General features: G+C 37.9%; 1 protein-coding gene across 1 annotated transcript; it reads left to right on the top strand.

Moving 5' to 3' along the window:
* The first annotated feature begins 1,457 nt into the window (after positions 1-1,457).
* On the top strand, positions 1,458-26,533 carry ANXA4 (annexin A4). Its single transcript, XM_044660906.1, has 10 exons — positions 1,458-1,547; positions 3,487-3,600; positions 6,690-6,780; positions 8,718-8,797; positions 13,207-13,263; positions 14,530-14,623; positions 17,590-17,685; positions 19,331-19,389; positions 21,234-21,356; positions 25,804-26,533. The coding sequence occupies exons 2-10, from the start codon at positions 3,547-3,549 to the stop codon at positions 25,861-25,863; spliced, it is 714 nt and encodes a 237-aa protein (XP_044516841.1). The 5' UTR covers positions 1,458-1,547; positions 3,487-3,546; the 3' UTR covers positions 25,864-26,533.

A 26,533-nucleotide genomic window follows, 5' to 3' on the forward strand; every position in this document is an offset into this window, starting at 1 on the left:
GCTAACCGGCTTCCACACTGACCTCGCTCATAGTGGTTCCCGGTTGTTTTCTGAATCCGGTCCAAAATTCTTGAGTCCAGAAGACCTCCGTTCAGTCCTGCCTCAGAGATGATCAGCTCTTTGTCCTGTAATGCTCCATTTAACTCCTGAGCCTGTTTCCTCATCCGTCAAATGGGATTAATGATATCTGTATTACCTTTTAAAATATATTTATTACCTATTACACGTAATAACAAATTTCTACACAAGTTTTTCTAAGTTATGGGATTGGCTTATCTCCCTCCTTCCCCTTCGCCCCCTCCGGGTGCTAGCAGGCAATTCCATCTCTATTATCCTATTTCTTTAGGAAAAAACCCAAACTTTCTGTCTTAGTATCAGTACTAAAACAGAAGAATGGCAAGGGTCTTTNTTTTTATTTTAAATCTTATTTTTTAACTTAACTAAAAATTTTAATTTAATTTAAAAATAAAAATTTATTTAAAAATTTAAATAAAAATAATATATAATGAATACTATATATACTATAAGGCTCAATTAATCTGATGTATGTGGAGGAAGCTCTGTTGCATGCTTGTGTCATGCTAGGGTCAACTCTGCTACCCAAGCACTCTGCATACTGCAAAGGGATCTCTTTGGCCTGCCGTGTGGAAGTTTGCAGCTATTCAGTCCCACTGGTTGGAGTTGGTTCTGCCCAGTGCCATGGAGGCTGGACCTTTTTGGACTGAGTTCCTCTCCTCACTGCCTTTGGTGGGTTGTGCTGGGCCTCTGTTCCAGCTGGATTATCTAGGGCTGATTATTTTTTATTTGCTTATTATTTTATTATTTTATATTATTATTAATTTATTTGCTTATTATTGTGTTGTTTCTGCTCTTACCCTCTGAGGCAGTTCCGAGCCAGCTTTCTCTTTCCCCTACTGCTTGTACCCTATTGTGTCCGAGTTCCCTCCTCATACCCCAGGGAGAGAAGCCCTCCTTGCTGCCTCTCAACACTGTTCTCCATTTTGTTCTCCAAAAATACTGTCCTCACCTGCAGTTCCCCTAGCAGCACAGTACTCAACCTGTTTTTTACTGCGAATGGTGAATTTTATCAGTTCTTGTGATTTTTGCCAATTTGATGAAAATAGAGTGCAGTTTCCACAGCATTCTTTCAAAACAGAAAATCGAGCCATCAAGGTAATTCGAGATGAAATTATATCAGAGAAGCTTTTTCTCCCCTTCTTTTAAAAATTTTTCTTCACAAGGTAATTTTTACCTGGAAAGACATAAGGAGGATGACATGCCTTGGAAACCAGGAAGATGATCAACAGTAATTCTATTGTTATTTTAAAAAGTATGACTCCCCTACTTTTGGTTCACTAAACTTAATTTTATAACTTTAGTGAGCCTGGAAGGAGCGAGGTATTTATTGTCTTTTCTCTCTGCCAATAATCTCTCTTTCCTTTTTCCCTTCAGGGACAGATGAAGATGCCATCATTGATGTGCTTGCCTACCGTAATGTGTCACAGCGCCAGGAGATCAAGATAGCTTATAAGTCAACCATTGGCAGGGTAGGTCACAATTCAGTTCCTCTGGAGACCAAGAACTTGTCTGGTCCACACTACCAAGGTCACTAATCTACATGAACCAACGAAGGAACTGAAGAAGGAATGAGCCTATTTCCCTTTGCCAGCTTAAAGAGGATAGTTTTGTTGGACTCTTTTATCCCTCTAATATTCTTTCACCCACTGTGAGGACTGCCTGGTCCTAATGATGGAAGACGAGCACCGAATCCTGTATCCTCAGCCCCGCATCCTCCTCACAGACACTGCCTCAGGGAAGTGCCCTCTCTCTGCAGTCTGGGCTTTCCCAGCATAGTTCCCACAGTGTATGGGGTGGAAACGTGATGCCTTATTCTCCTACCACTCTCAATTTTGGTTTTACTGGAGGTGATTTAGTGGTCAAAGCTAAAATAATTTAAAATATTTGTTTTAAATGGGTATTTAAAACTATTACTTAGGGCCATAATTCTGACATATTTAGTCCAGATTACATTCTAATGTCCTTCCCTTTAGTGGCATCCAGGGGATTAATCATTATTGCCAACCTTTCCTATCCTCCCAAGTCTTGTTTCAGATTCTATTCAGAATTACATATTTTTCATAGGCCCTTAATTATTCTAAGAGTGTCATGCACAAGCATATGCCCATTTGGGCAGCTACTGCTCAAGAAGAGTGGAAACAGCCTAGATTTTGGAGTCAGAAGATCTGTTTGAAACCTGGCTTTGTCACTTATAAAATATTTTTCCATGTTTACATATTTCATTTTCTTTCCCTCCTCTCCCCTCTCCCGGATCCAATAATGTTATCACTTATACCTATTTCCATATTATTCATTTTTGCAATTTTTTAGGGTTTTTTAAATTAAAATTTTTTAAAATATTTTTCCATGTTTACATATTTGGCTCTGTCACTTATACGTCCTTGTATCCATTTCATAGATTTACAATTGGGAGGGACCTTAGAGTAAATCCAATCTAAGTCTCTCCCATTTTATAGATGAGAAATTGAGGGCTAGAGAGATGAAATGATTTGCCCAGGTCACACAGATGGCAAATAAAGTATCAAAGCTCTCTAAGTCCAAATTTTTTTCTACTTTATTATAATTGATTTGTTTGAGCCTCCATTTCCTGAAAAGTAAAATGATCAGATCAAAGAGGTGAGCTCTAAAGTTTCTTCCAGCTTTAACTCCCATAATCTACCCAGAATGTACAGAATGTGGTGGGGTTTTAGAAATAGAAGTTTTGTTTTATTTTGAATAAGTCCTAAGCTTTCAACATTTATTTCCTCAATATTATGTCCACCCCCCCTTTTTTCGAATGTGTTCCTTTTTCAATCAGTTCATGTATAATCCTGATGGTCTTGAATAAAGGATAAGGTATGAGGTGAGGATCTGAATTGATTTTCCAGCAATATTATCTTTGCCAGGTTTTTAAAATTATGACATTTATGTCATATTTATTTTATGACATTTACTTTATTTAAAGTATCTGAGGTCAGATTTGAACCTAGGACCTCCTGTCTCTAGGCCTGGTTCTCAATCTACTGAGCTACCTAGCTGCCCCCTTTTGTCATCAACAAATAACTGAATATTTAAAAGATAGCAATAACACTTAATACTAGCTATTATTAAATGCCTTTAAGTTTATTAAAGTTTTGAGTTGCCTGCATTTTCCACATAGCCTTATATCTCTTATTTGTGTTATTATTCTAATTTTGTCACTTTATGATCTATAAATATAGTAGGCATAATTTCTGCCTTTTCACATTCGCCAGGGCCTTTTTTATGACTAGGCATATGAGCTATTGTTGTGAGAGTTCTGGGTATGCTTGAAAAGAATTTGTGCTCTCTGCTTTTTCCTTTCATTTTTCCCCATGGATTTGTTATAGAGAGGCTATCACCTGGAGTGGTGGTTGAATTAAATTTATCCCTTCTCCTTGTGCCCTGCAGGATTTGATCAGTGACTTGAAGTCGGAACTGAGTGGAAACTTTGAGAAAGTGATTGTGGGAATGATGATGCCCACTGTGCTGTATGATGTGTCTGAGCTGAAAAGGGCCATGAAGGTTTGTATTCATCCCAGCGGGGAGCAGCTTTTGTTTTCTACCTTCAGGAAGGCCAGCTGGGCATTGTATCCACAATGCTATCGATGAAAGCCTTCAAAAATGTATTTGAGGGGAAAAGCTCAGGTGTGCAGGCATTTAATTTTCTAACTTTTGTCAACTCAAAAATGTTATCAAATCAGTAAAAAAGCAAACAGACTTCTTTTTACTCTTCTAAAAAGTTAGATTCATAGGGTCTTATTTCAAAGAGACCTGGAAATTATTTCTAACCTCCTGTCGTTAGGGATCTCCTCATGAGAATTTTAAAAAACCCAAAATATTTCATTTGTTTTACTCAAACACAGAAGGGGTTCTCTCATAAAAGCAATGAAGTTATCCTCTAATTCAGTAGTGACAGTGACAAGCTCTATTTCTGCCTTTGGCATATCTCTGGACATTTTGGGGTTATTTTGCTTTGTTCCAATCTCTTTTGAGGCCTATAATTTTGTGATTGAGGTGTAGCAATTCCTACAATATGAACCATTTTCTACCAGTTTCTTAGCTTAGCACCAATATTATGCTTAGAGAAGAATGAGCCTGCCAAGTTCTAACCCAGGGAGTGCCCTCCCTTTTTTTTTTAAACCCAAACTGTCCTTTTAATAGTGTAGTTTTTTTGCCTGGTATGGATGCTTCCCCCTGTTAAAGTAAATCATGTAAATCAATACCTGCTTGATTGATAGAGGGAACCTTCCGTGTCAGGCAAAAGCTACACGTTGAAAGGATAGTTTGGGTTAAAAAAAATTATATGGCTGGCTCACTCTATTAATGTAGATCTGCTGGATGGGCATCCAGGTGGCACTGTGGAGAGAGTGCCAGGCCTCTAGTCAGGAAGATTTATTTCCTTGAGTTCATATTTAGCCTTATGATGTTTACTAGCCTTTTTGACCCTAGGCAAGCCACTTAAGCCTGTTTACCTCAGTTTCCTCATCTGTCAAACAAGATGGAGAAGGAAATGACAAATTATTCCAGTATCTTTGCCAAGAAAACCCCAAATGGTGTCAACTAGGTAATATAGTACAAAAAGTGCTAGTTCTGAAGTTAGGAGGACCTGAATTCAAATGTGGCATCAGATGCTTCCTAGAGGTGTGACTGAGCAAATCACTTACCCCTGATTGCCTAGCTTTTGCCATTCTTCTTAGAATTGCTACTAGGAGAGAAGGTGAGGGAAGAAAGAAAGGAAGGAAGGAAGAGAGGAAGAAAGGAAGGAGAAAGAAAGGGAGGAAGAAAGGAAGGAAAGAAGGAAGACAGGAAAAAAGAGAGGGAGAAGGAAAGGGAAAGAGAAAGAAAGAGAAAGAAGAAGGAAGGAATAAAGAGAATAAAGAAAGGAATAAAAAAAGGAAGGAAGGAAAGAAGAAAATCCTAAATGGGATCACAAAAAGTGGGGCATGACTGAAAACAACTGAACAACCACTACCCGCTTGTTCTTAGAAGGTTGCCTAGGGTCACTGAGCAGTGAAGTAAGTTTCCCAGAGTCACATAGCCAATGTGTGTCAGAGTTAGGACTTGATCTCAAATCTCCTTGACTCCAAAGCTTGCTCTCTATCTACTATGCGATATTGCCTTTCTGGTCAGTTCATTTTTAATGGGTCAGACTCTAATTAAAATATATTTATCATTATTGGCATCTTTCCCCAACCTCCATCCTCAGGGTGACTATCAGAATATACAGGTTTTAGTTATGTAGTTGTGGGCAAATTACTTTCCTGAGCCTCAGTTTCCCCCCAAGCAGGTTATTTTCTAAGTTTCCCTTTACTCTATAGGTCTATAATTCTAATTAAACATTTTTTGTGTGACTGCCATGTATAAGGCATTTTCCCAGACACTGGGAATAAAAAGTATAAGTATATTCAAATCCTGTTCTCTAATGGCTTTTAGAAAAACTTGGGTAATGGTTAGGAAAAGCCGAGCCAGCAGGAAGGTCCTCAAGAACAGAGGTTGGGTCTTGCACCCTTTTATTTCCACAGATCACTGGACTTGGATTCAGGAACACCTGGGTTCAAATCCCAACTCAGACACTTCCTATGGACAAATAGCTTTTTTCCTCTCTAATTGCCTCATCTGTAAAATGGAGATAATACTACCTGGCTCACAGGATTATTGTGAGAATCAAATGAGATAAAAGTATGTAAAGCACTATAGAAATGTTAGCTATTACAATGGATATATCTTTTTTATAAAATGATGGTTTCCAAGATCCATTCAGATTGAGATCTATAATTTTATATTCTGCTTCTTCATCTACAAAATGAAGTTGGTCTGACTGGATAGTCCCTAAGTTTCCTTAGGGCAGCTATCCTTCCAGTTACCAAAAACAGCTAAACAAGAAAAAACAAGTTTCCTTCAATTCTAATACTTATATATTCTAAGATCATTGAATCATAGACAGTGCTAGAATGGACCTTAAAAGGACATTTAGTCCAACTTCCTCATTTTACAGATAATAAAATTGAGCCACAGATTTAAAAAAACAAACAACTTACTGAGAGTCTCACAAAGAGTAAAATGCTGAGCTTTGAACCTAAATCATACCAAGTTTAAGTCCTATCTACTACTCCAGGGATGTCAAACTCAAATAGAAATGGATCCTTGTGGGCTGTCTATTGACTTAGAAAACACAAATTAATTTATCTTGCGATGTCTTATTTTTGTGGCAAGATAAATTAATTTGTGTTTTCTAAGTCAAACCTTTCCCACTTAATCTGGCTCAGGCTGTACTCAGGGGGTCATTAATTTGACACCTCTGCCCTACACCACGATCTCATTAATGACTATATTTTAAGATTCTCCATTCAGTTTCTTCATCAGCAAAATGGGGAGGTTGGGCTAGACGGAACTACAAGGTCTCTTCTAGCATTACATCCCATGACCCTATGAAAGTTTGGACGACTGTTAAAAATGACTCCAAAAAGGGGGGGGGGGGAAGAGCCCCATTGACAATTCTTCTTTCTTTCTATTTTGGTGTGATTAGCGAATTACTATTATGCCACCATCTCTTACATTCATCACATTTGTGATGTTTTATAACCTACTTTTTCTCTGGATTGTTCACTTAGGGTGCTGGCACAGATGAGGGTTGCTTGATTGAAATTTTGGCTTCCCGGACCCCACAGGAGATCCGACAGATCAATGCGGTCTACCAACAGGGTAAATAACTTATTAAAGTAGCCTCAATTGTGATTTTATATATATATATATGTATGTATGTATGTGTGTGTGTACAAGTATATAAATGTATATGTATACTTACATACATATAAAATCCAGTGGAATTGCTTGTCAACTCTGGGAGGGGAGAAAGAAGAGGGGAGAGAGACAATATGAATCTTTGAACCATGGAAAAAATTTTAAAATAAAATTTAAAATTAAAAAAAAGTAGCCTCAATTAAGGTTTTGCTTTAATCTGAGAAGAGGGACTAGTTGTGGAGGCTAATATACGAGGGGATTTTCTTCACAGAATCACTGAGCTTGAAGGGATCTTGGGAGATCATCTGATCTCATTCTTTTTCCCCCTTCAGTGTTTTAACTATCCAGGACTAGACACTCTCTTTAGCTAGAGACTCATAAATCAGATGAACTTATTTTAATATTTTTAAACCATTGAGAGTTGAGAAAAGTATTCCTTATTTCAATGTGAAGGCTAAAATTAGTTCCAGAAACATTTCGGTGCCTCCCTCTGCGGAAGGCATTGTGCCAGGTGCTTCTTCTGGAGGTGATGCTGTGGAAGAGGTTCTCTTTGGAGGATAGATTGCATTGGATGACTGCTGAGGTCCCCTACGACTCTGGAATTCTGTGTCTCTATAGTGAGGGACTGAACTAGAACAGCCCCAGTAGAAATCAAAAGTGGGAAGGGAAGAATGGTAGATGTTGTATAGGTGGAATCAACAGCTTTTGGCAACTGATTGGCTAATAGCAGCAGATACAGCATGAGACCTCGAGTCCTCAGAGAGCAAGTCACCTAACCTCTACCTCGGTTTCTTTATCTGTAAAATGGAAATAATAACATCATTTGCCTCATAGCATTGTTGTGAAGGTCAGTTGAGATAGTGTTTGTAAAATGCTTGGCATAGTGCCCGGTATATAGAAGGCACTTTATAAATTATTTTGTTAATAAAATAAAAATAAAAAATTGTTGTTACATACCATGGTACTATCAACAGACAAGGAGAGGAAGTAAGTAGGAAATTGCTGAATGAACAGATGCTTAATAAATACTCACTAAGTGATTGGGGTTAAGTTTTGAGGAAAAGATGATTTCAATTTTAGAAATGATGAATTTGAGGTGCTAGCAGGAATTGTTTTTATTTCTCATCCTTGTGTCACTAGCTCTCTACAGAATTCCTTTTATATAATGTACTTTTAAAAAATGTTTCTTAAGTTGATTTGAAGAACATTTTCAGAACTTTCTGAATAAGCCTAGCCAAAAAACAACATTAGGAAGTTTGGAGATATTCTTAGGGAGTTGTCTCCTGCAGTGCCTCCTTAGTGCTGCCTTTCAGAAAACTCTGGTGACTTAATTTTGTTGGTTTACTCAAGAGATAATGGGCTCGAACCAGCCATTGAAACCAAGATGGTGAAGAAGTAATTCCCACTGAATGCCTTAATCGTCCTCCTCAAAGGAGAATCTAGACCATCCCTCTCCCTCAGCCCTCTGCTCAGTAGGCCCTGGGGGAATCCCCCACTCTCTTAGGAATAAGACATCATTTACACTAGAAACCAGTGAATCAAGTGGATCTATATTGCTTGGCAGCAAGGTGGCTCAGTGGAGAGAGCACCAGGCCTGAAGTCAGCCCCTAGATTCCAATCTGGCCTGACATTTCCTAGCTGTGACCTTAAGTAAGTCACTTCACCTCTTTGGCTAGCTCTTGCCCTTCTGTCTCAGAGTTGATACCAAGACAAAAAGCAAGGATTAAAAAAATGATATCTTGGCTTTTTTAAATTCTTAGGATAATTAGGCTGTTTCAGAAGGTAGTAGGGGTTGGAGAAAGAAGATAGATGTCCCTGGGATGGCAAAGGAACTGTTCAGTAGGTTTTTTCCCATATTTCCAGTTTATGGCTAATGATTATCATATTTTTTGGGGTAGAATATGGAAGAACTCTTGAAGATGACATTTGCTCTGATACTTCCTTCATGTTCCAGAGAGTGCTTGTATCTCTTTCAGCGGTAGGTCAAATACTTTATTTTTTAAAATCTTATTTTTTAGTCATGCAAAACACAATTCCATACCAAAATTCCAAAATAAAACCATAAATACACTGATGTAAAAGAGACTCCAGCAGGTCTTTCTCTGGAGGTGGAGAGCATTTCCTGTTCTCAGTCTGTCAGAATTGCCCCAGATCATTGCATTGCTGAAAGTAGCCAAGTTTTCACAGATAATTATTTTATAATATTGCTGTTACTGGGTACAATGTTCTCCCAGTTCTGTTTATTTCACTCTACATCAGTTCCTGTAGATCTTTCCAGCGTTTTCTGAAATCATCTTGCTTCTCATTCCTTAGGGCACAATAGTATTTCATCACCAACATATACCACAGCTTGTTTAGCCATTCCCCAATGGATGGACATCTACTGAATTTTCAATTTTTTGCCACTACAAATAAGAACTGCTAAAAATATTTTTGTATAAACACGTCCTTTCCCCTTTTTCATTATCTCTTTGGGATACAGATGCAGGAGTGGTATTACTGGATCATAGGGTAGGCACAGTTTTATTATCCTTTGGGTATAGTTCCAAATTGTCCTCCAGAATAGTTGGATTGGTTCACAACTCCACCAGTAATGCATGAGTGTCCCACATCCCACATTTTGCCACATCCCCTCCAACACTTATCACTTTCCTTTACTGTCATATTGGTCAATATGCTAGGTGTGACGTGGTACTTCAGAGTTGTTTTGATTTGCATTTTTCTACTCAAGAGGAATTTAGAACATTTTTTCACGTGATTATTGATGACTTTAATTTCTTCATCTGAAAATTATTTATTCATTTCCTTTCATCATTTGTCAATTGAAGAAGGCTTGTATTCTTACAAATTCGACTTAGTTCTCTATTGAATTAGTAAATAACTTTAGAGGCAATGGGTACAGTTTTGATTGGAAAGGATACTTTTCTTTAAAAATATTCTTACTGGGGCCAGGTAGGTGACTCAGTGGATGGATAACCAGACCTAGAGATGGAAGGTCCAGGGTTCAAATCTAACACCATCTAGCTGCATGACCCTGGCCATGTCACTTGACCCCCATTGCCTAGCCTTTACTACTCTTTAGCCTTGGAATCAAGTATTGATTATTTAAGTATTATTTTATTATAAATCTATATTTTTCCCAAATGAATGAGCCAAGTATTTGGTTAAATATTATTAACTAATATTACTTAAAAGTTCTCTTCATGACTAACCGTGCCATGGAGATGACTCTGGAGTCTCTCATAGCATGTAAGCTCCCTGAGGATGGGGATTATTTTCATTTTTGTCTTTATGGCCTCAGAAGCTGACATTCTCCTTGTCACATAGAAGGCATTTAATAAATACTTGTTGTGGAATTAAATTTCCAGAAGCGCTAGGAGCTCATCGAAAGTGGTGGGCAGAACTAACAAGGTGGTGAGCCTTAGATTATTGGCTGTGTTTGTCTTTGGATATCTTCCTCCAAAGATAGCCTGACCAACTCCCGAGTATCCTAGCTGCTACCTGGATCAGGAGCAGACAGAGTCCGGGGCCAGGGACGGCGCTTGGGTGTCCAAGGGAGTGCTCCTCATTGCCTGCATCGTCCTTGTTCATCCTTTCACCTCTGGGGGCCTCAGTTCTCTCCTCTGTAAAAGGAGAGGGTAAGAGTAGATGACCTTTAAGAGTCTTTCAAGCTCTACATCATCTGATCCTATAAAGGGCTGCATGCAGGAGTCAGAGAAGGGAGTATGGAATAAATTTTGGCTTCTTTATGAATTGAATTTAGTGAATTAATTTGAAGAGGCAGATGTATGGGTAGATGATAAACTCAAACCCTTCATTGGCCTCCTAGCTCTCTATTTAACAAGGAAGTCATTCATGGCAGAATCTCTGGAGAGAGCTTGGTTTGTCTTGGTTTTTCTATTACTTAGCTATGTGACCTGAGATCTTCCTGTACCTCTGGTTTCTCATCTGTAAAATGAAGATTATTTTTGACCTATTCACCTCACCGAGGTATGAAGTTAAACTCCTGACTTCTGAGGAACTTCTTGGTATTTGCAGAAGCCTAGAATCTTGCCATAGACATGGAAGAGAACTTTAGAGATTATCTGATCTCTGCACTAAGGAAACTGAGAAGTTAACAATACTTCTTTATCTTTTTAAGTGTAAAAGTCCTGTTTAAGATTGCAAACTCCTTGAGGAGCTCTAGCACAGTACTTTGAACATAGTAGGTATTTAATAAATATCTAGGGTTATTTTTATTTTTTATGAATGTAATTGAAGGGAGAAGTCCTAGGGGCAACTAAGGAGCACAGTGGATAGAGCACCACATCTGGTGTGTAGAGGACCTAGGGTCAAATCTGGCTTTGTTCATTTCTTAGCTGTGTGCCCCTAATTTGCCTAGCCCTTGCCTTTCTGGTCTTAGGGCTGTTACTAGAATAGAAAGTAAAGGTTCAAAAACAAAATACAAAAAAAGAGGCAAGTCCATAAATAAAATATTAAAAAATATTTTAAAGGATATTTAAAAAGGATTAACAATGAAGATATAAAAAGAAAAAGACTTCAATAAAACCTATTGTCTTTGATAGATAATTTTTTTAAGTGCTATAGGAATTCAGGAGAAACCTAAGTAGGTGAGAGCAGTTTCCAGTGTGGGTGAGATAAGGAGACACAATCTCAACAAATACAATTAAATCACAGGTCAGCCCTTAGCTCTTCTGTTCTACAAACTCTCTCAGAGTTCTGTCATCTGTTCTCTTAGCTTCAAGCATCACCTCCGATACGGGTGACTCTCACAGTAGTATATTTAGCTATGACTTCCCTCTGAATTCCTAGACCTGTATTGGTTACTGCCTGCTGGCCCTCGATGTTTCACCAGCAACTCAAACTGAGACTGAATTTACCCTCTTTCCTCCTTAAGCAGTTCCTTTGATCTCCCTGTCTCCAAATCGGAAACTTCCCTGACTCTTCTTTTTCTTTTGCCCTAACCATGAGCAAGTTCTAGTCATTATTTTTTCAAAAATATCTTCCCCATCCATCTTTTCTCCATTTCTGGTGCCCATTATCTATTTCAGAAGCCTACTGTCAGCCTGCTTCTGGTTCGTTTTCACCTTAGTCCATCCCGCATGCTGGTTAATCTTCCTAAAATTCATTCTTTCAGGTCATTTCCCCAATTAAAAGCCTCTGACGGATACCTGTTGCTTTCAGAATCTAAACTTCTTGGTCTAACATTCAAGGACATTCAAAATTTAACCATAACTTGTGTTCCGTCTTTATCTCCTTTTACCTCCATCTGTGAACTAGTGTCCTTAGTACCTGAACGTGGTTTATACGTTTCCAGTTGCCCCTATGTTCATAGTTTCCCTAACTTAGAATGCTCTCCTCTCTTTCTGACCAATGCATCCTTCCAGACTCAGCTGAAACCTTCTCTCTTTGTTCAAAGGATCATCATTCTAGAGCTAACAACCATTGTAGAAGACATGCATGTAGTTCAATCTCCCTCATTTTACAGTTGAAGAACCTGAGGCCCAGATAAGGGAAGTGACTATCCAAGGCAATAGAAGAGTCAGGAGCAGAGCTGAGATTTTATCCTGGGTCCTCTGACTCTAGATTTTTACCTTCGTGGCCTCATTTTTCTCATCTGTAAAAGAAGGAAGTTGGACTAGATAGCTTCTGAGAGTCCTTCAAGCTCAATATCCCTGAACCCATGATCTTTGAAACTCGCCTTCCTTTTCTAAACTTTTCAACACTTACTCTTCATGTTACCCATTTAATATTTCTTACTTACTTGAGTCACTAATTATCTTCTCGTGGTTTCATCTCCCCTAGCAGATGGCCAGATTCTTGAAGTCAAGGAGTATGATCCATGTAAATTGTCAGATCCTTTAATGAAGGACTATGACTTATGTGTAAAACAAAATCCCCATGAGTACTTTATACATAATATCTCTTTCATAAATATTTAGTCATATATAAAATAAAGATAAAATTTTTAAAAAGAATATAAAATAACCAATCAATAAAAAATACTTATCCTTGTCCTGCATTATACATATCTATTTCATAAATACATATCCATGAATAATATAAAGATAGAAAATTTTTAAAGAATATAAAATAACCAATCAATTAAAAAATACTTATCCATGCATGTACTGCTTTATACATGATATCTGTTTCCCAAATACTTATCAGATCTGTGGATAACTTACTTCACACTGGAGGCCTTGGTTTCCACATCTCTAAAGAGAAGGGATTAGGTTGGATGATTTCTAATGTCCCTTCTAACTTTCAGTACTATGGTAAGTGACCCTGGAAATCCAAGAGAACAGATAGATATAAGATAATCAGTTTTGCAAGCTTTCATGAAAACCCGTTTCTCGGATAATAATTGTTTTGTTTTGGTTTTAGGCTGGAAGAGATGAAGGAAATCACCTAAATGATGACCTCGTGAGACAGGATGCCAAGGTAGGTAGTTTTTCTCCAGACTTGTGCCTGGTGATTGGCATGAATAACTGTCTTTTTTACTTCTTCAGAAATAGACATAGGCAGGTTTTACCCAGTGTTTATCCCAGTGCCTGGCACATACTAAAGTGTAAATAAATGTTTCTTGATTAGTTGATTGAGTGATGGGTGCTTCAGGAAGAAGCTGTGATGTGAGAAGTTGCCTTCAGACCAAAATCATGGAGGAAGGACAAGATAGTTAAGCCACTGATTAGCAGTGGGTAGCACTGGGATAGAGCTAGCCCTGGACCTGGAGTCAGGAAGAGGTGAGCTTCAGGTTCAAAGCTGGCCTTGTTTATTAGCTGGGAAACTCCAGACAAGTTTGCCTCTCAACTGTGAAATGGTAATTCACAGCACCTATTTCCTAAGGTTGTTTTAAGGATCAAGTCAGATAATATTTAAGTACTCCATGCCAGACACTGTGCTGAGTACGGAGGGGTTAAATGCAATGCACAAGCAATGCAATGATCCAGGACAATCCTGAAGGACTTAGGAGAAAGAACACTATCCAGAGAAAGAACTGTGGAAGCAGAAACACAGAAGAAAAACTTAGGATCCATCACATAGTTCAATGGGGAAATGATTAGGGTTTTGATGTTAAAGGATCCCTCCACTGCAAATATGAATAACATGGAAATGGGTTTTGAACAATGACACACATATAACCCAGTGGAACTGTTTGTCAGCTCCGGGAGCAGGGAAGGAAGAGATGGGGGGAAGGTCATGAATCATGTAACCATGGAAAAATATTCTTAATTAATTAATTAATTGGAGGCAGAAGTGAGAAGGAAATACATTTCAGGCATGTGGAATAACCAGTACTGAGGTGGGAGATGGAGTACCAATGTGTAAGGACAAGAGAGAAGGCAGAAGCAGTCCTATGGGGCTAAAAAGTAAAATTGAGGGGCAGCTAGGGGGGCCCAGTGGATGGAGCACCAAGCCTTGAGCCAGGAGGATTTGGGTTCCATGCTAGACTCAGATACTTCCTAGCTATGTGATCCTGGGCAAGTCACTTAAACTCCATTGCCTAGCCCTCACTGCTCTTCTGTCTAATAAAAGGTAAGAGCAAAAAAAAAAAAAGTGAAATTGAGGCTAATCCTACAGGCATTAAACAATGTGCCAGGTGCAGGTCTTCCAATCAGCTCATTGGATTTGAAAAAATATGTCAAGCAGCCCCTGGATCTTAAGAGCTAGAAGAATCTTATGCTTTCATGTTTTAACTCCCACCAGGACCTGTATGAGGCTGGTGAGCAGAGATGGGGGACAGACGAGGTGAAATTCCTGTCCATTCTCTGTTCTCGGAACAGAAATCACCTACTTCATGGTAAAGCTCCCGGCTCCCTATTTTTAATTAATTAATTAAACTAATCACTATGTTAATTATTTAGTTATTTTATTTATTATTTAATTATTAAAGATTTGATCCAAAGTATCAATGAATAATTAGACTTACTTAATGACTGTTTACATTTATATTAATTTTAACACCTACAGTACCATAGCATTTTAGTCACTCCTAAGTCTCCATCAGGATTCTTTGTTCATTCTCATTCCTTTCTTCTTGTACGATTGTAGTCACTGTATACTCTATGCTTCTGGTGGTGGCAGTATTTTATTTTACATTATTTCATAAAGACTTTTCTAGATTTCTCTATACTCCCAACAGTTATTGGTTTTGTTGACATTAAAGTATAACATTGATGCAATGTAATTTATCTAGCCATTTCTTTGTTGTTGAACATTCAGGGTACTTTCTTTTCTTTCTTTTTATGTGGATACAAATAAGGTACAAAGAAAATCTTTGATCAGAAAAATTTCTTTTTTTTTTTAAACCTTTATCTTCTGTCTTAGAATCAATTCTAAGACAAAAGGATGGCAAGGGCTAGGCAGTTGGAGTTAAATTACTTACCCAGGATCGCATAGTTAGAAAGTGTCTGAGGTCAGATTTGAACTCAGTCTCCACGCCTGGTACTCTTTCATTCTGCTACCTAGGTGCTCCTAATTTCTTTCAGATCTGTAGTAATTATCTTCAAATCCAATGCAATGCGGAGGTGACTCAAAAGCTATGTCAAAGAGTACAAAATCTAGCAGACCTTACCAAAACTTCACCTTAGGGGTTTAATAATGAACTGGATGTATGTTATGTGAACATCAGCCTTTCTACAACTGGAAAAAATCATCATCAGGTTGGTCGCAAAATGTTAAATTCTTTGGGCACAGACAGTTTCAAAAATTGTCTGTCAAGTTATAGAGAGGTTGTCATCTGCTTTAGAAGCATGACCTGTACCAGTGAAATCATAAAGCAGGAACAGTAGAGAATACAGCATGAAAATCAAAATGGACCTAGAATCAGAAACCCAGTGTCTAGCACTGACTAGTTAGGGGACCACACGGTTATGCCACCTGACTCCTCGGCACTCCCCGACACAGGGTTGTTGGGACGAGCCTGCTCTGAAGACTTCGTAGCACTATGTACCATGTGTTATGTATAGCAAGAAATCAGTCAGAATAATGACATTTATTATTCATCATTAGCAGCATGAATAATGTTCTCAGAGCTTCTTTAGTATGTGTGTTTATAGGAAACAACCTTTATAGTCAAGTTTCTAACTTCGTATCAGAAATCTCAAACTTAGTGTTCTACTTTATTTATTTTTTAAAGTATTATTTAACATATTAGGAAGGAAAATAAATGTTAGCATGCTTATTCTTTTTTATTTTTAAAATGAAAAAATATTTATTACTATTTTTTAAAAAAATCCTTAACTTCCATTTTAGAATCAATACTGGCAGAAGAGTGGTAAGGGCTAGGCAGTGGGTGTTAAATGACTTGTCCAGGGCCACACAGGTATCCAGATTTGACCCCAGGTCCTCCCACATCCAGATGTAGCTCTCAGTCCATTGAGCTTCCTAACTACCCTATAGCATATTTATTCTTAACTTGTACTTGTTTAAAGTAACAGAAGGAACTTCTCTAGGGGATATAGCAATGAGATGAACAGGTGAGTAATTGTAAAAATTTTAATGTGTATTTCTCAATCTCTCATCCAACTTACTTGTGCAGATTCCTGTCTGATTTTGGCAGTGTGCCTTTGATTTCTTTGTAGGAAAAGTGCTATGTGATCACAAAAGTATGATTCTAATCACTGTTTTCCAATTTTGAGAGGCAAAAGAAATGTATTTTATCTTTCACTTAAGTCATATCAGACATTAGCCTGTGACAGACTTTAGAAGCACAACTCTATGGTTTTCCAATTATGTGTTTTATGTAGCTTATGGGAAACATTAACAAGTTTGGTAAACTATACACATACACAAACTAAAAAATTGAGTAAGAGCAATCCATTTTGTAGTTTCAAATTATACCACATACTTGGATGCTACCCACAGATAATTACTGCTGCAAACAAATATTTATGGACTTATCTGCTTATCTACTTGGAGATTATGGGTTCTCATTTGCTCCCCAGTGCATTTTCTCCATAGCATAAATCTCCCCCTGGTGGTGATGTTCCCAGGACTGCCCTTAAAGGGAATATGTTGTAAACAACTGGGGCAGGTCTCATAAGCCTGGGGATTGGGGAGTCAGGAAACATCTGAGTGTGAGGACTGGGAAGCAGATGCTGTGAGAAGCATTTGGAAAGTCTAACACCACCATTTGTTTCCAAATTCTTAATGTGGTTAGATCCAGAGGGAGGATGGAGGCACCAATAGGAACACCCTAGTGACAGCTGGGTATACTTGGCAAATAATTTAGAAAAATCTAATTATGTCTTAGTCTATTAAAAAGAGTTGAAAAGAAGAGCCAGTTCTTATTGAAAAAGTAATTAATGAAAGAACTGAATGGCTTCAATTTTGACTTGCTAAGAGGAAAAAACAAAGCAAAAAGTTAATGCCCACACCAAGAATTCAAGCATGCTCACACACACATTGACTTGCCTGAGGAAGCAATGAACCAGCAAATCAAACACCTACTCAATGACAAAATGTTTCCTTCTTCAAAAAGGACAGGTTTACTAGTATAGAGTCCTGTTGAGGAGTTACTCATCCTCATGTTTTTATTGTTGCTATTTTAAAAATGTAACATTTTTTCCCAATTATCAAGCATTTATTTTTTTCCCTCCCAGATAACCCCATGCTGGGGGTGAAAAAATAAATGTTTTTTAAAAACCCTTCATAACAAATAAGGATACAAACAAAATAAATCTCCATATTGGCCAAGTATAGAGATGTGTCTCGTTCTACATCGTTATTATTAATATTATTAATGTTGTTTGTTTCTGGTTCCAGTGTTTGATGAATATAGGAGGATTTCCAAGAAGGACATTGAGCAGAGCATTAAATCTGAGACATCAGGCAGCTTTGAAGATGCTTTACTGGCAATAGGTGAGAATCTATTCCTTTTGATAACCCTAAAGGGAAAAAAAAATGACTGATATTTTCATGTCTTTTTCCATAATGCTAGTAGATTTTTATGGCATGGGAACAGATATTCCTTTCTTTATAGGTTGTTTAAACCAACATTGGTTCCCATCCAAATTTTAAACAAGGAGTTTGGCTTAGCCTCTGATTATTTCTCTAAGTATTACCTCACTTAAAATCACCATCTGTTAACTTGGTTTCTGACTGCACCTTCTTCTACAGGTCAGAAAGGATATGAGAGAATCTTGGAGCTCATAGCCAAGTCATTTTGAAACTATATTCTCCTCTGTTTTTTATTGACTTTTATGGCCCTTTTTTTGGTCAAGGATTCCAAATCCAGAATGGAAAGGGACCTTAGAGGTCATCTAGTTTAACCTAATAGTTTTACAAATGGGGAAAATGAAACCTAGGAAGGTGTTAAGTGATTTACTTTAAGTCATAAAGGCAATAAACAGCACAGTCAGGATTTGAAACTAGGTCCTCTGACTCTAAAGCCATATTCTTTCCACTGTATCACTTACCAATTAACAAGATTAACGGAGGGCAACTTTTCTCCTCTGGACATTTTTTAAATAACTGTTATTTTTAAAAATAATTCTTGGTTAAAAAAAATGCCCTGTCATTTTCCCCTCAAAAAAGGTTCATCCTTTATAATAAAAAGTATAGTTACATAAAATAAATGAATATACTCACAAAGGCTCTGTCTCCTTCCTACATTTCTCACTTTCTCAAGGTAGTATCTCTACCTTGTTGTAAATAAAAGTGGCTAACAGTTATTTTGACTTAGGGGCTAATATTTTATAAATGGCAACCACTTTTATAACTCTTATATTGAGTCAAAACTTAAATTTAATTGTTACACTAACAACAGATTCCTCATTCCACATCTGTAACTACAACTTTTTCACCAGGAGGTTGGCCTTGCCCTGACAAGTACTTTAACATGACCTGTCCCATAAAGTTTCTCTTTTAAGGGGGTCAAAAGGTGCTTCTTGATAGCTTGTCCTAGGGAACGTTTTTTCAACTTCACAAACCTTAAAGTGATATATAAATGTCAGTTATTATTACTAATGTTAGTTTTGTTATTTCATCCATAATCTTTTTCTTTTTAAAAACATTTCTTTTTTCACAATTATATATAAAAACAATTTTTTTAACATTCACTTTTTTTGAATTCCAAATTATCTCTTTTTTCCCACCTTCCTCAACCCCTCTTCTCTCCTACTTTCCCAAGAGAGAAAGCAATCTGATAAAGATTTTACATGAGCAGTCATGTAAAACAGTTTTCTATATTAGTCATTTAGTAGAAGAGATAAAGAGGAGGAGGAGGAAGAAAGAGAAATATAATATGTTCTGATCTGCATTTGGTCTGCATTCAGATATCAGTTCTTTCTCTGGAAGCAGATGGCATTTTTCATCATGAGTGTGGGATTGTCTTAGATCACTGTATTGCTGAGAATAACAAGGTTGTTCACAGTTGCTTATCAAAAAATATTATTGTTACTGTGTACAATGTTCTGCTCAATTCATTTTGCGTCAGTTCATGTAAGTCTTTCCAGGTTTTTCTGAATTCCACAATCTTTTTCTACTGCCTTTTTTTCTTCCACAGTAAAATGCCTGAGGAATAAATCTGCATATTTTGCTGAAAGGCTCTACAAATCAATGAAGGTAATGAATCAGTCACTTGGAGATACAAAGACAAAATGAAATAAATGCTGCCGTCAAAGAGTTTTCTTTTTACCAGGAGCTTAAAACACACGCTCATACAAATACAAAAAGTATATATACTTTAAAGTATAGCGTTAGGGGTAGGGGATATCCAATAATTGAGGGAATTTTGAATGACTTCCTGAAAGAGGTCAGTTGCCCCTTCAATGAATTTGAGGTCCTGATCCTCAATTTCCTCATCTACAGTAATCAAATTTATGGTAGCTGATAAGACTCCCAAAAGAGAAAGTGTAAAAAGAGAAAAGAAGAGGGCTCAGGACAAGATCCCGGCCTATATCCTAATAAAGAAGGCAGGACCAAGATGTTGGACCAGTGAAGGAAACCAAGAAAGATCACCATGACAGGAAACCTAGGAAGGTGAGAGTATCTAGGAGGAGGGATTTAATGCTACCAAACACCCCAGAGACATAAAGAGGGATAAAGAATGAGAGGGGATCATCAGCCTTAAAGAAAATGGATGAACTTGCAAATATAAATTTCTGTCCTGTGGCGGGACTGAAGCCAGATTATAAGAGCTGAGAAGTGAGTGGGTGGGAAATGAAGAGCAACTATGACTAGCTAGCTTTTTTTTCTCAAGGAGTTTGGCTATGAAAAGGAAGAGACCTATATGAGGGTGCTTTGAAAAGACAATAGGGCCAAGTGAAGGCTTTTTTTAAAGATTTGGGTATTTGACAACTCTAGGAAAAGGTAGGGAACAGGAAGTTAAAATTTAAAGAAAGAAGGGATGATTGAAGGGGGAAACCTGCAGAAAACACAGGTGAGGATGAGTTCAAGGGCCCAAGTAGAGGCTTGGCATTGAAAAAGGGTTTCTCCATTCTTGTGAGCCAGGAGCAGAGGAGGAGAGGATGGGGACTGAAGCTGTGACTATTTAAAGTGTTGGACTGAGGAACACAGAGAATTAGACCTCATTTTTTTCAACAAGGCATACATACTTCATTGAAGGATTGTGAGGCCCCCTGCTGAAAGGGAAGTGCTATAGGTGGTTTGAGAAGAAAAATGGTTTAGAAAAGAGCTTCAGTTAGGGAAGAGTAAAAGGACTGATGGATGACCATGAGAATGTGTAACAAATTTGTAGTAGACCCAGATGGTTGTGTGCTTTCTTCCAGCTCGGTCCAGCTTCATACAAACAGGAACAGATGATGGAATTGAGTCAGGGATGAGTCCTGGGAAGGGATGTGTATTGAGAGGACAGTGGGGCATGGAATTCCACAAAAGGGTTTAGATTTTGAAAAGAGGAAATGGAGTTCAGACTCGAAGAGATGGCCTCAGAAAGCAGGCTAGGTTGGAATGACTGAAGGTTGTATCAGAGGCAGAGGAGGAGGCACTGGGAGAACTAGAATGAAGTCAGGTATCATTTTAACTTAATAACTGGCATTAGTGCTTTGTAAAGCACTTGACATCCATCATTTGTTGTACCCTCCCGACATTCCTGTGACCCAGGTGGCTTAAGCATTACCAAAATGAAAAACCCGCTGAAGAGGTTTTTGTTTAGGGTCCCAAAGCTAGTAAGTGGCCTGGGAGGAAGCGAGTCCAGGATATGTGCCTGACCCTGTCTGTGCTCTATTACTACACAAGAACTGCTGCTTTGGGGAGAATCAGGAATGGCTGTTATTAACCCCACACAAATGAAATACGTATGTTGTCATATAAAACATGGGAAGTCACGCAGGCTTGAATTAATGTAGTTCTTGAACTAATGGGTTCTCATTATTCCAGTGTGCATCCTTTCCCATCATTTCTGGTTTGGTTGTGGTTTTGAGTTTTGCTGTCCTTGTCTCTCTTAGGGCTTAGGCACGGATGACGATACCCTCATCAGAATCATGGTTTCCCGTTCAGAGATCGACATGTTGGACATAAGAGAATGCTTCAAGAGAAACTATGGAAAGTCTCTATATTCTTTCATCAAGGTAAGTCTAAGATTTTTTCTTTCTTTTTTTTTTTAAAAAACCCTTATCACTTCTCTCTTAGGATCAACACTAAGTATTGGATTCAAGGTAGAAAGGCTAGGCAATGGGGGTGACTTGCCCATGGGCACACAGCTAGGAAGTTTCTGAGGCCAGATTTGAAACCATGACTTTCTTTCTCTAGGTCTGGCTCTCTATCCACTGAGCCACCTACCTGCCCTGGAAGATAGGTTTCTAATCAACTTCATTTGGATGCTTATGAAGGGTCCAAAGGACAACTTCTTGTCTCCTTGTTTGGGAGAAGCTCAAGAGTTGAAAGAGACCTCAGAAATCATCTAGTCCAAACTCATAGCTGTACAGGCATCTCTTTGATGATATTTCTGTATGAAGACCTCCTTGGAAGGCAATACGTTGTTAGGAAACTGTGCATCACACCAAGCTGAAATCTGCCTCATGTAGCTTGTACTTATTGACCCTAATTCTTCCCTCTGGGGTCAAGCAGATCAAGTGTAAATTCTCTTTAAGAGTATTTCATGTTCCCCACTAAATTTTCTTTTCTTCAAACTAAATAGTCTCACTTCTTTCAATTGATTCTCATTTGACATGCTCTCTAATCCATCATTTTCATAGTCCCTCTTTGAACATCTTCCAACTTATCAATGCCTCTTATTGATTATCTCTAATTTATCACAGATATAGATGTCTTGTTTCTCCATAGTTATTTGCTTGTTGTTTCCCCTATTAGACTGCTTGAGAGTTTTTAGAACTCCTCGAGAGCAGGGACTGTCTTTTGCCATTCTTTGTATTCGTAGCTGCCCAGGTAGATAGCTCAGTGCCTGGAACATAGTGGGTGCCTAATAAATGCTTGTTGATACTCCTAAACTATGGTGTCTAGAAATGAACACAATATTTCAGATGTGGTCTGACCAGAGCAGGCAAGGTACAGCAGGATTATCTCCTCGATCTACAAACAGTGATTATCAGGAATTTCTCATTCCTTTCACCCTGATTCTTGGCAAGGTTAGAAGCTGGAGGCTGAGGATGTTTTGACTTGTCTGCACAATGACTGTTGTGTATACGAAGGCAAAGTAGAATTCATATTTAGTGTCTTTGGAGGAGGGGAGAGTGGGATGATATAAATTAGGCCCACGTTTACCTACTGTCAATTTTTGCACGCTGGAAATCTGGTTATTGCTTTCTTTGAAGGTAAAAGCATCAAAATAAAGAAGAAAGTGAGCTAGGCAGAAAATATTGGGAGATGATATGGTGGTGCTGATGCTTTGTAACAAAATCTCAGGCTGTTGTAGCTGAGGTCCTTTTGGGGGGGGCGGGGGTAAGGGGAGCAAAAAAAACAAACCTAGGAATATGTAATAGCTTTTTAGTCATATTGGATCCTTATTTTCCAGTTTGTCACCTACTTGAAAAGTGGAATAGAAAGAGCACAAGATTTGGAGTCAGAAGACCGGGGTTGAAATTCTTGTTCTGCCTTGAGAAAATATTTTAACTTAACTGGGTCCCATTTTCCTCATCTGAAGAGAGGATATTGGACTCAGCAATATGTAAAGTCTCTTCCAGCTCCAAATCCTATGATCCTCTGGATTATAAAAAAATAAAAGAGAACTAAAAGATGAACCCCACCTTTCAATGGTTCTTATTGCTAGCATCTCCACGTCAGGTTGGGGCTGATGACTATAGTGACATCACTAAACCTTCTCAGTATGACTAGCAATTTGGAGATGCAGCAAGATGGGGAGTTTTTAATGTATATCTTTGTTGAATTAGTAAACCTGTATTTTATTCCCAAATTTGCAGCTGTCTCAGTGCAACCAGTGAAGTAGGTTTCTTGCCTTATTTATTCAGATAGAAAATATCTTTTAGAAAGATTTTTTTAAGAATGAAGGATATGGCCTCAGATATTCCCTTACTGGGAGATCCTGGGCAAGTCACAACTCCTGTTGTCTAGCCTTTACTGCTTTTCTGCCTTGGAAGTGGTACTTACTATTAATTCTAAAACAGAAGGGAAAAGTTTTAAGGGGAAAAAGAGTGAAGGGATTCAACTCTGAGATCAACTTTCCATTCATCAAGTTGACAAAGATAACAAAAGATGGATATAGTGGTATGGGGCTAGAGAATAAGAGGCACAATAATAAAATGTATGTGGTCATGAATTGGTCCAATTATTCTGGAAAATAATTTGGAATTATGTTTTATTAAAAGGTGATAAAATATTTATATTTTTTGACACAGAGATCCCATTATAAGGCATAAACTCTAAGAAATCAGAGTAAGGTTCCATCTACACCAAAATATTCATCAGTGTTTTTTTAGTAGCAAAAAGCAAAGTAGATGCAGAAGAGAAACAAAGTAGATGCTCATCAGTTTATGTAAACAAACTGTCATGTATGAATGTAATCGAATATTACTGCCCCATAAGGAACAGGAATTTTGGATAAGAAGAATTCAGAGAAGCATAAGAATATGTAAGTGAACTGAGGCAGATTGAAGTAAACAAACAAAAAAAGTATATACTCAGTTGCTCCCTCAAATTTTCCAATGACCATAACAGTAATCCTATCAATCTGGAAGCTCTTTCCAACAATGTAGATCTCAGACCATCTGTGTATGTCTATTCCTCCTGTGTGAGTTCACCAGAGGAGCCATCCAGTGGGATGGATTCTTTCATTACTTTCCCCTGGCCTCTCCAGGGGACTCATGGAGTATTCTGCCCATCCTCCTGTCAGCCCTCTTCCTTACCAGGTGGCCGGCTCATCTTCTTTCTTATCAGACAATTCTTTAATGAGAAGTGTAAGTGATATAAATTAATTATCCCAACAGAGGAGACTCGGAGAGTTCAGAAAGTGCCTTGGTCAGCAAACATATGACTTCCTTGGCAAATGGAGAGAGGTAGTTGCCAAAGGTGATACTAAATTGGATTATAAACTAGTTTGGAACATCTTATGATCTTATAATTTTGTTTTTGTTAATAACAATGTTGAAACCACTACTTTGGGACCTTAAAAGCTGTCAGTTGTGGATATGCTTATAGAATAGTCTAGGCAATCAAGAAAACAAGAAATTTGAGTCCTAGTTTTGAAGTTTGCTGATTTCTGAGGTATAAATGCTCACAATGGCAATAAGAAAACATGCCAGACTCAGCTTTTACTGGCTCTCTAAAGCCAAATACTAAATTTCCATTGTGAGTTATTGATTGCCTAGACTTAAGAAAATGTTAATAATGCAAATCTAAGGAATAGCTAGATGGTTCAGTGGATAGTCAGGCCTAGAAACAGGAGGTCCTGGGTTCAAATATGACTAGCAACATGGTCCTAGACAAGTCACTTAACCCCAATTGCCTAGCCCTTTCTGCTCTTCTGGAACCAATACTTAGTATTGATTCTAAGAAGAAAGCAAAGATTTTTTAAAAAATGCCAATTTAAGCTTAAAAGTGTATTGTACAGTCATTCTGCCTTTCCCTAGAATCAGTCATTAAACATTCATCAGCATACCCCTTATTATAATAATATAATTGGAAAGGAAAAAAAAACTCCACAACTTCTCTATTTTTTTATAAAGTCACAATTCTCCTCTAGTACCCAGCTTTGCAACCTCAAAAGTCCCTCAATATAGGCCAACAAGGTGGAACAGTGAATAGAGTTCAAATGCAGCCTCAGACACTTCCTAGCTGTGTGAACCTGGCTAAAGCATTGAATCTTTGTTTCAGTTCCTCATCTATAAATGGGGAATAATAATAGCACCTACTTTCCAGGGTTGTCATGAAAATCGAATAGGAGATGCTAGATAAATGTGAGCTAATATTATTAGTATTATTGTCAGTATTATTATAATGGAAAGACTAATGGTCTTGGTGGCAGAGATACTGGGTTCAAATTTCAGGACTGTCACGTACTGTCTATGAGACCCCAAGCCAGTCATGTAGCCTTTCTAGGTCTGTTTTCTTATCTACAAAATGAGGTTTTTTCCAGCTCTAAATAGACGATCCTTTGTTCTTCAATTCTTTGGCTTGCTGTTTCCCCATCCTTCATATCCATGTGGTTGCCGCGTCTTAATTCTAGCTCCACATCTCTTGTGCCTCTTCCCTTCTCTTCACTCATTCAATCACTATCCTTTCTCCATGGACTGTTGTAATTAGCCTCCCAATTGGTCTCCTGGTCTCCTGTTTCATCATCTTTTCCCTTAAAACCATACGACCTAACCTAGGATAGAGAAGTGGTTATAAGAAACATTGGTATGAGAGGAAAGAGGAATAATAAAAAGGAAATCCCAATTAGAGATAGTGAAGAGGGAGAAGAGTTTCCTTAGCCATTGATTGGGCCAGCAGCCTGGAGTGGCTATTCTGGTGGTAGCCATGTATAAGTCTTAAATGTAAGTCAGGAATTGTCTAATACTTCTAGGAGATAAAGTTTTCTGATTATGGCCTTATTTCTTCCAGGATGATACATCAGGAGATTACAGGAAGGTTCTCCTCATCCTCTGTGGAGGCGATGATTAATATTCAGTCTACGCTGGATTGAAATGAGTTAAGAGCCCAAGATTTATGCTGGTTTTATTATTATTATTTGGCTTCATTTTTCTATAAGGCTATTTAGAATTCACTCAAAAGGCTTATTGTCCATTAAAAATACTGTAGTTATTTCTTGCTAAGAATTATCAGCAATTGCTCAGTGATTTTGATGTATTTACATCTTGTTTTCATATTTTTAAGTTTGTTAACTCAGAAAAACTTTTAAGAGATTTTTTTCAATGCTATTTCCAGACAAATGAGAAGATTCAATAAAAAATATTTTATTGATGATTTTTTTTTTGTTTTTCACATAACCATTCAATATTGTTTGAAATTTTCCTGCTTGGTAGATAGTTGTCCATGCAGAAAATTGGGAGCTTGACAGATGGTCTGCTTTCACACAGCTTTACTCAGCCTCTTCCCCAAATTCTACTACTTCGCCTCAAGAACAGCTTTTTTATTTGAGTGTTGTGGGCTGGACATTGGTAAAAAAGAAAAAAAAAACCCAACACCCTACCATTCTATCTTTTCACATAATTATAGAAAGAAAATTCTGCTCTTATTTTTATGGTAGGGTTGTATCTAGTAATAACACATCTGAGGGAGGACCTGGCATGGTGGCTCCTGCCCGAATTCCCTAATACTAGGGAAGGCTGAG

The sequence above is a fragment of the Gracilinanus agilis genome, chromosome 2 (assembly GCF_016433145.1).
Source record: "Gracilinanus agilis isolate LMUSP501 chromosome 2, AgileGrace, whole genome shotgun sequence".
Lineage (NCBI taxonomy): Eukaryota > Metazoa > Chordata > Mammalia > Didelphimorphia > Didelphidae > Gracilinanus > Gracilinanus agilis.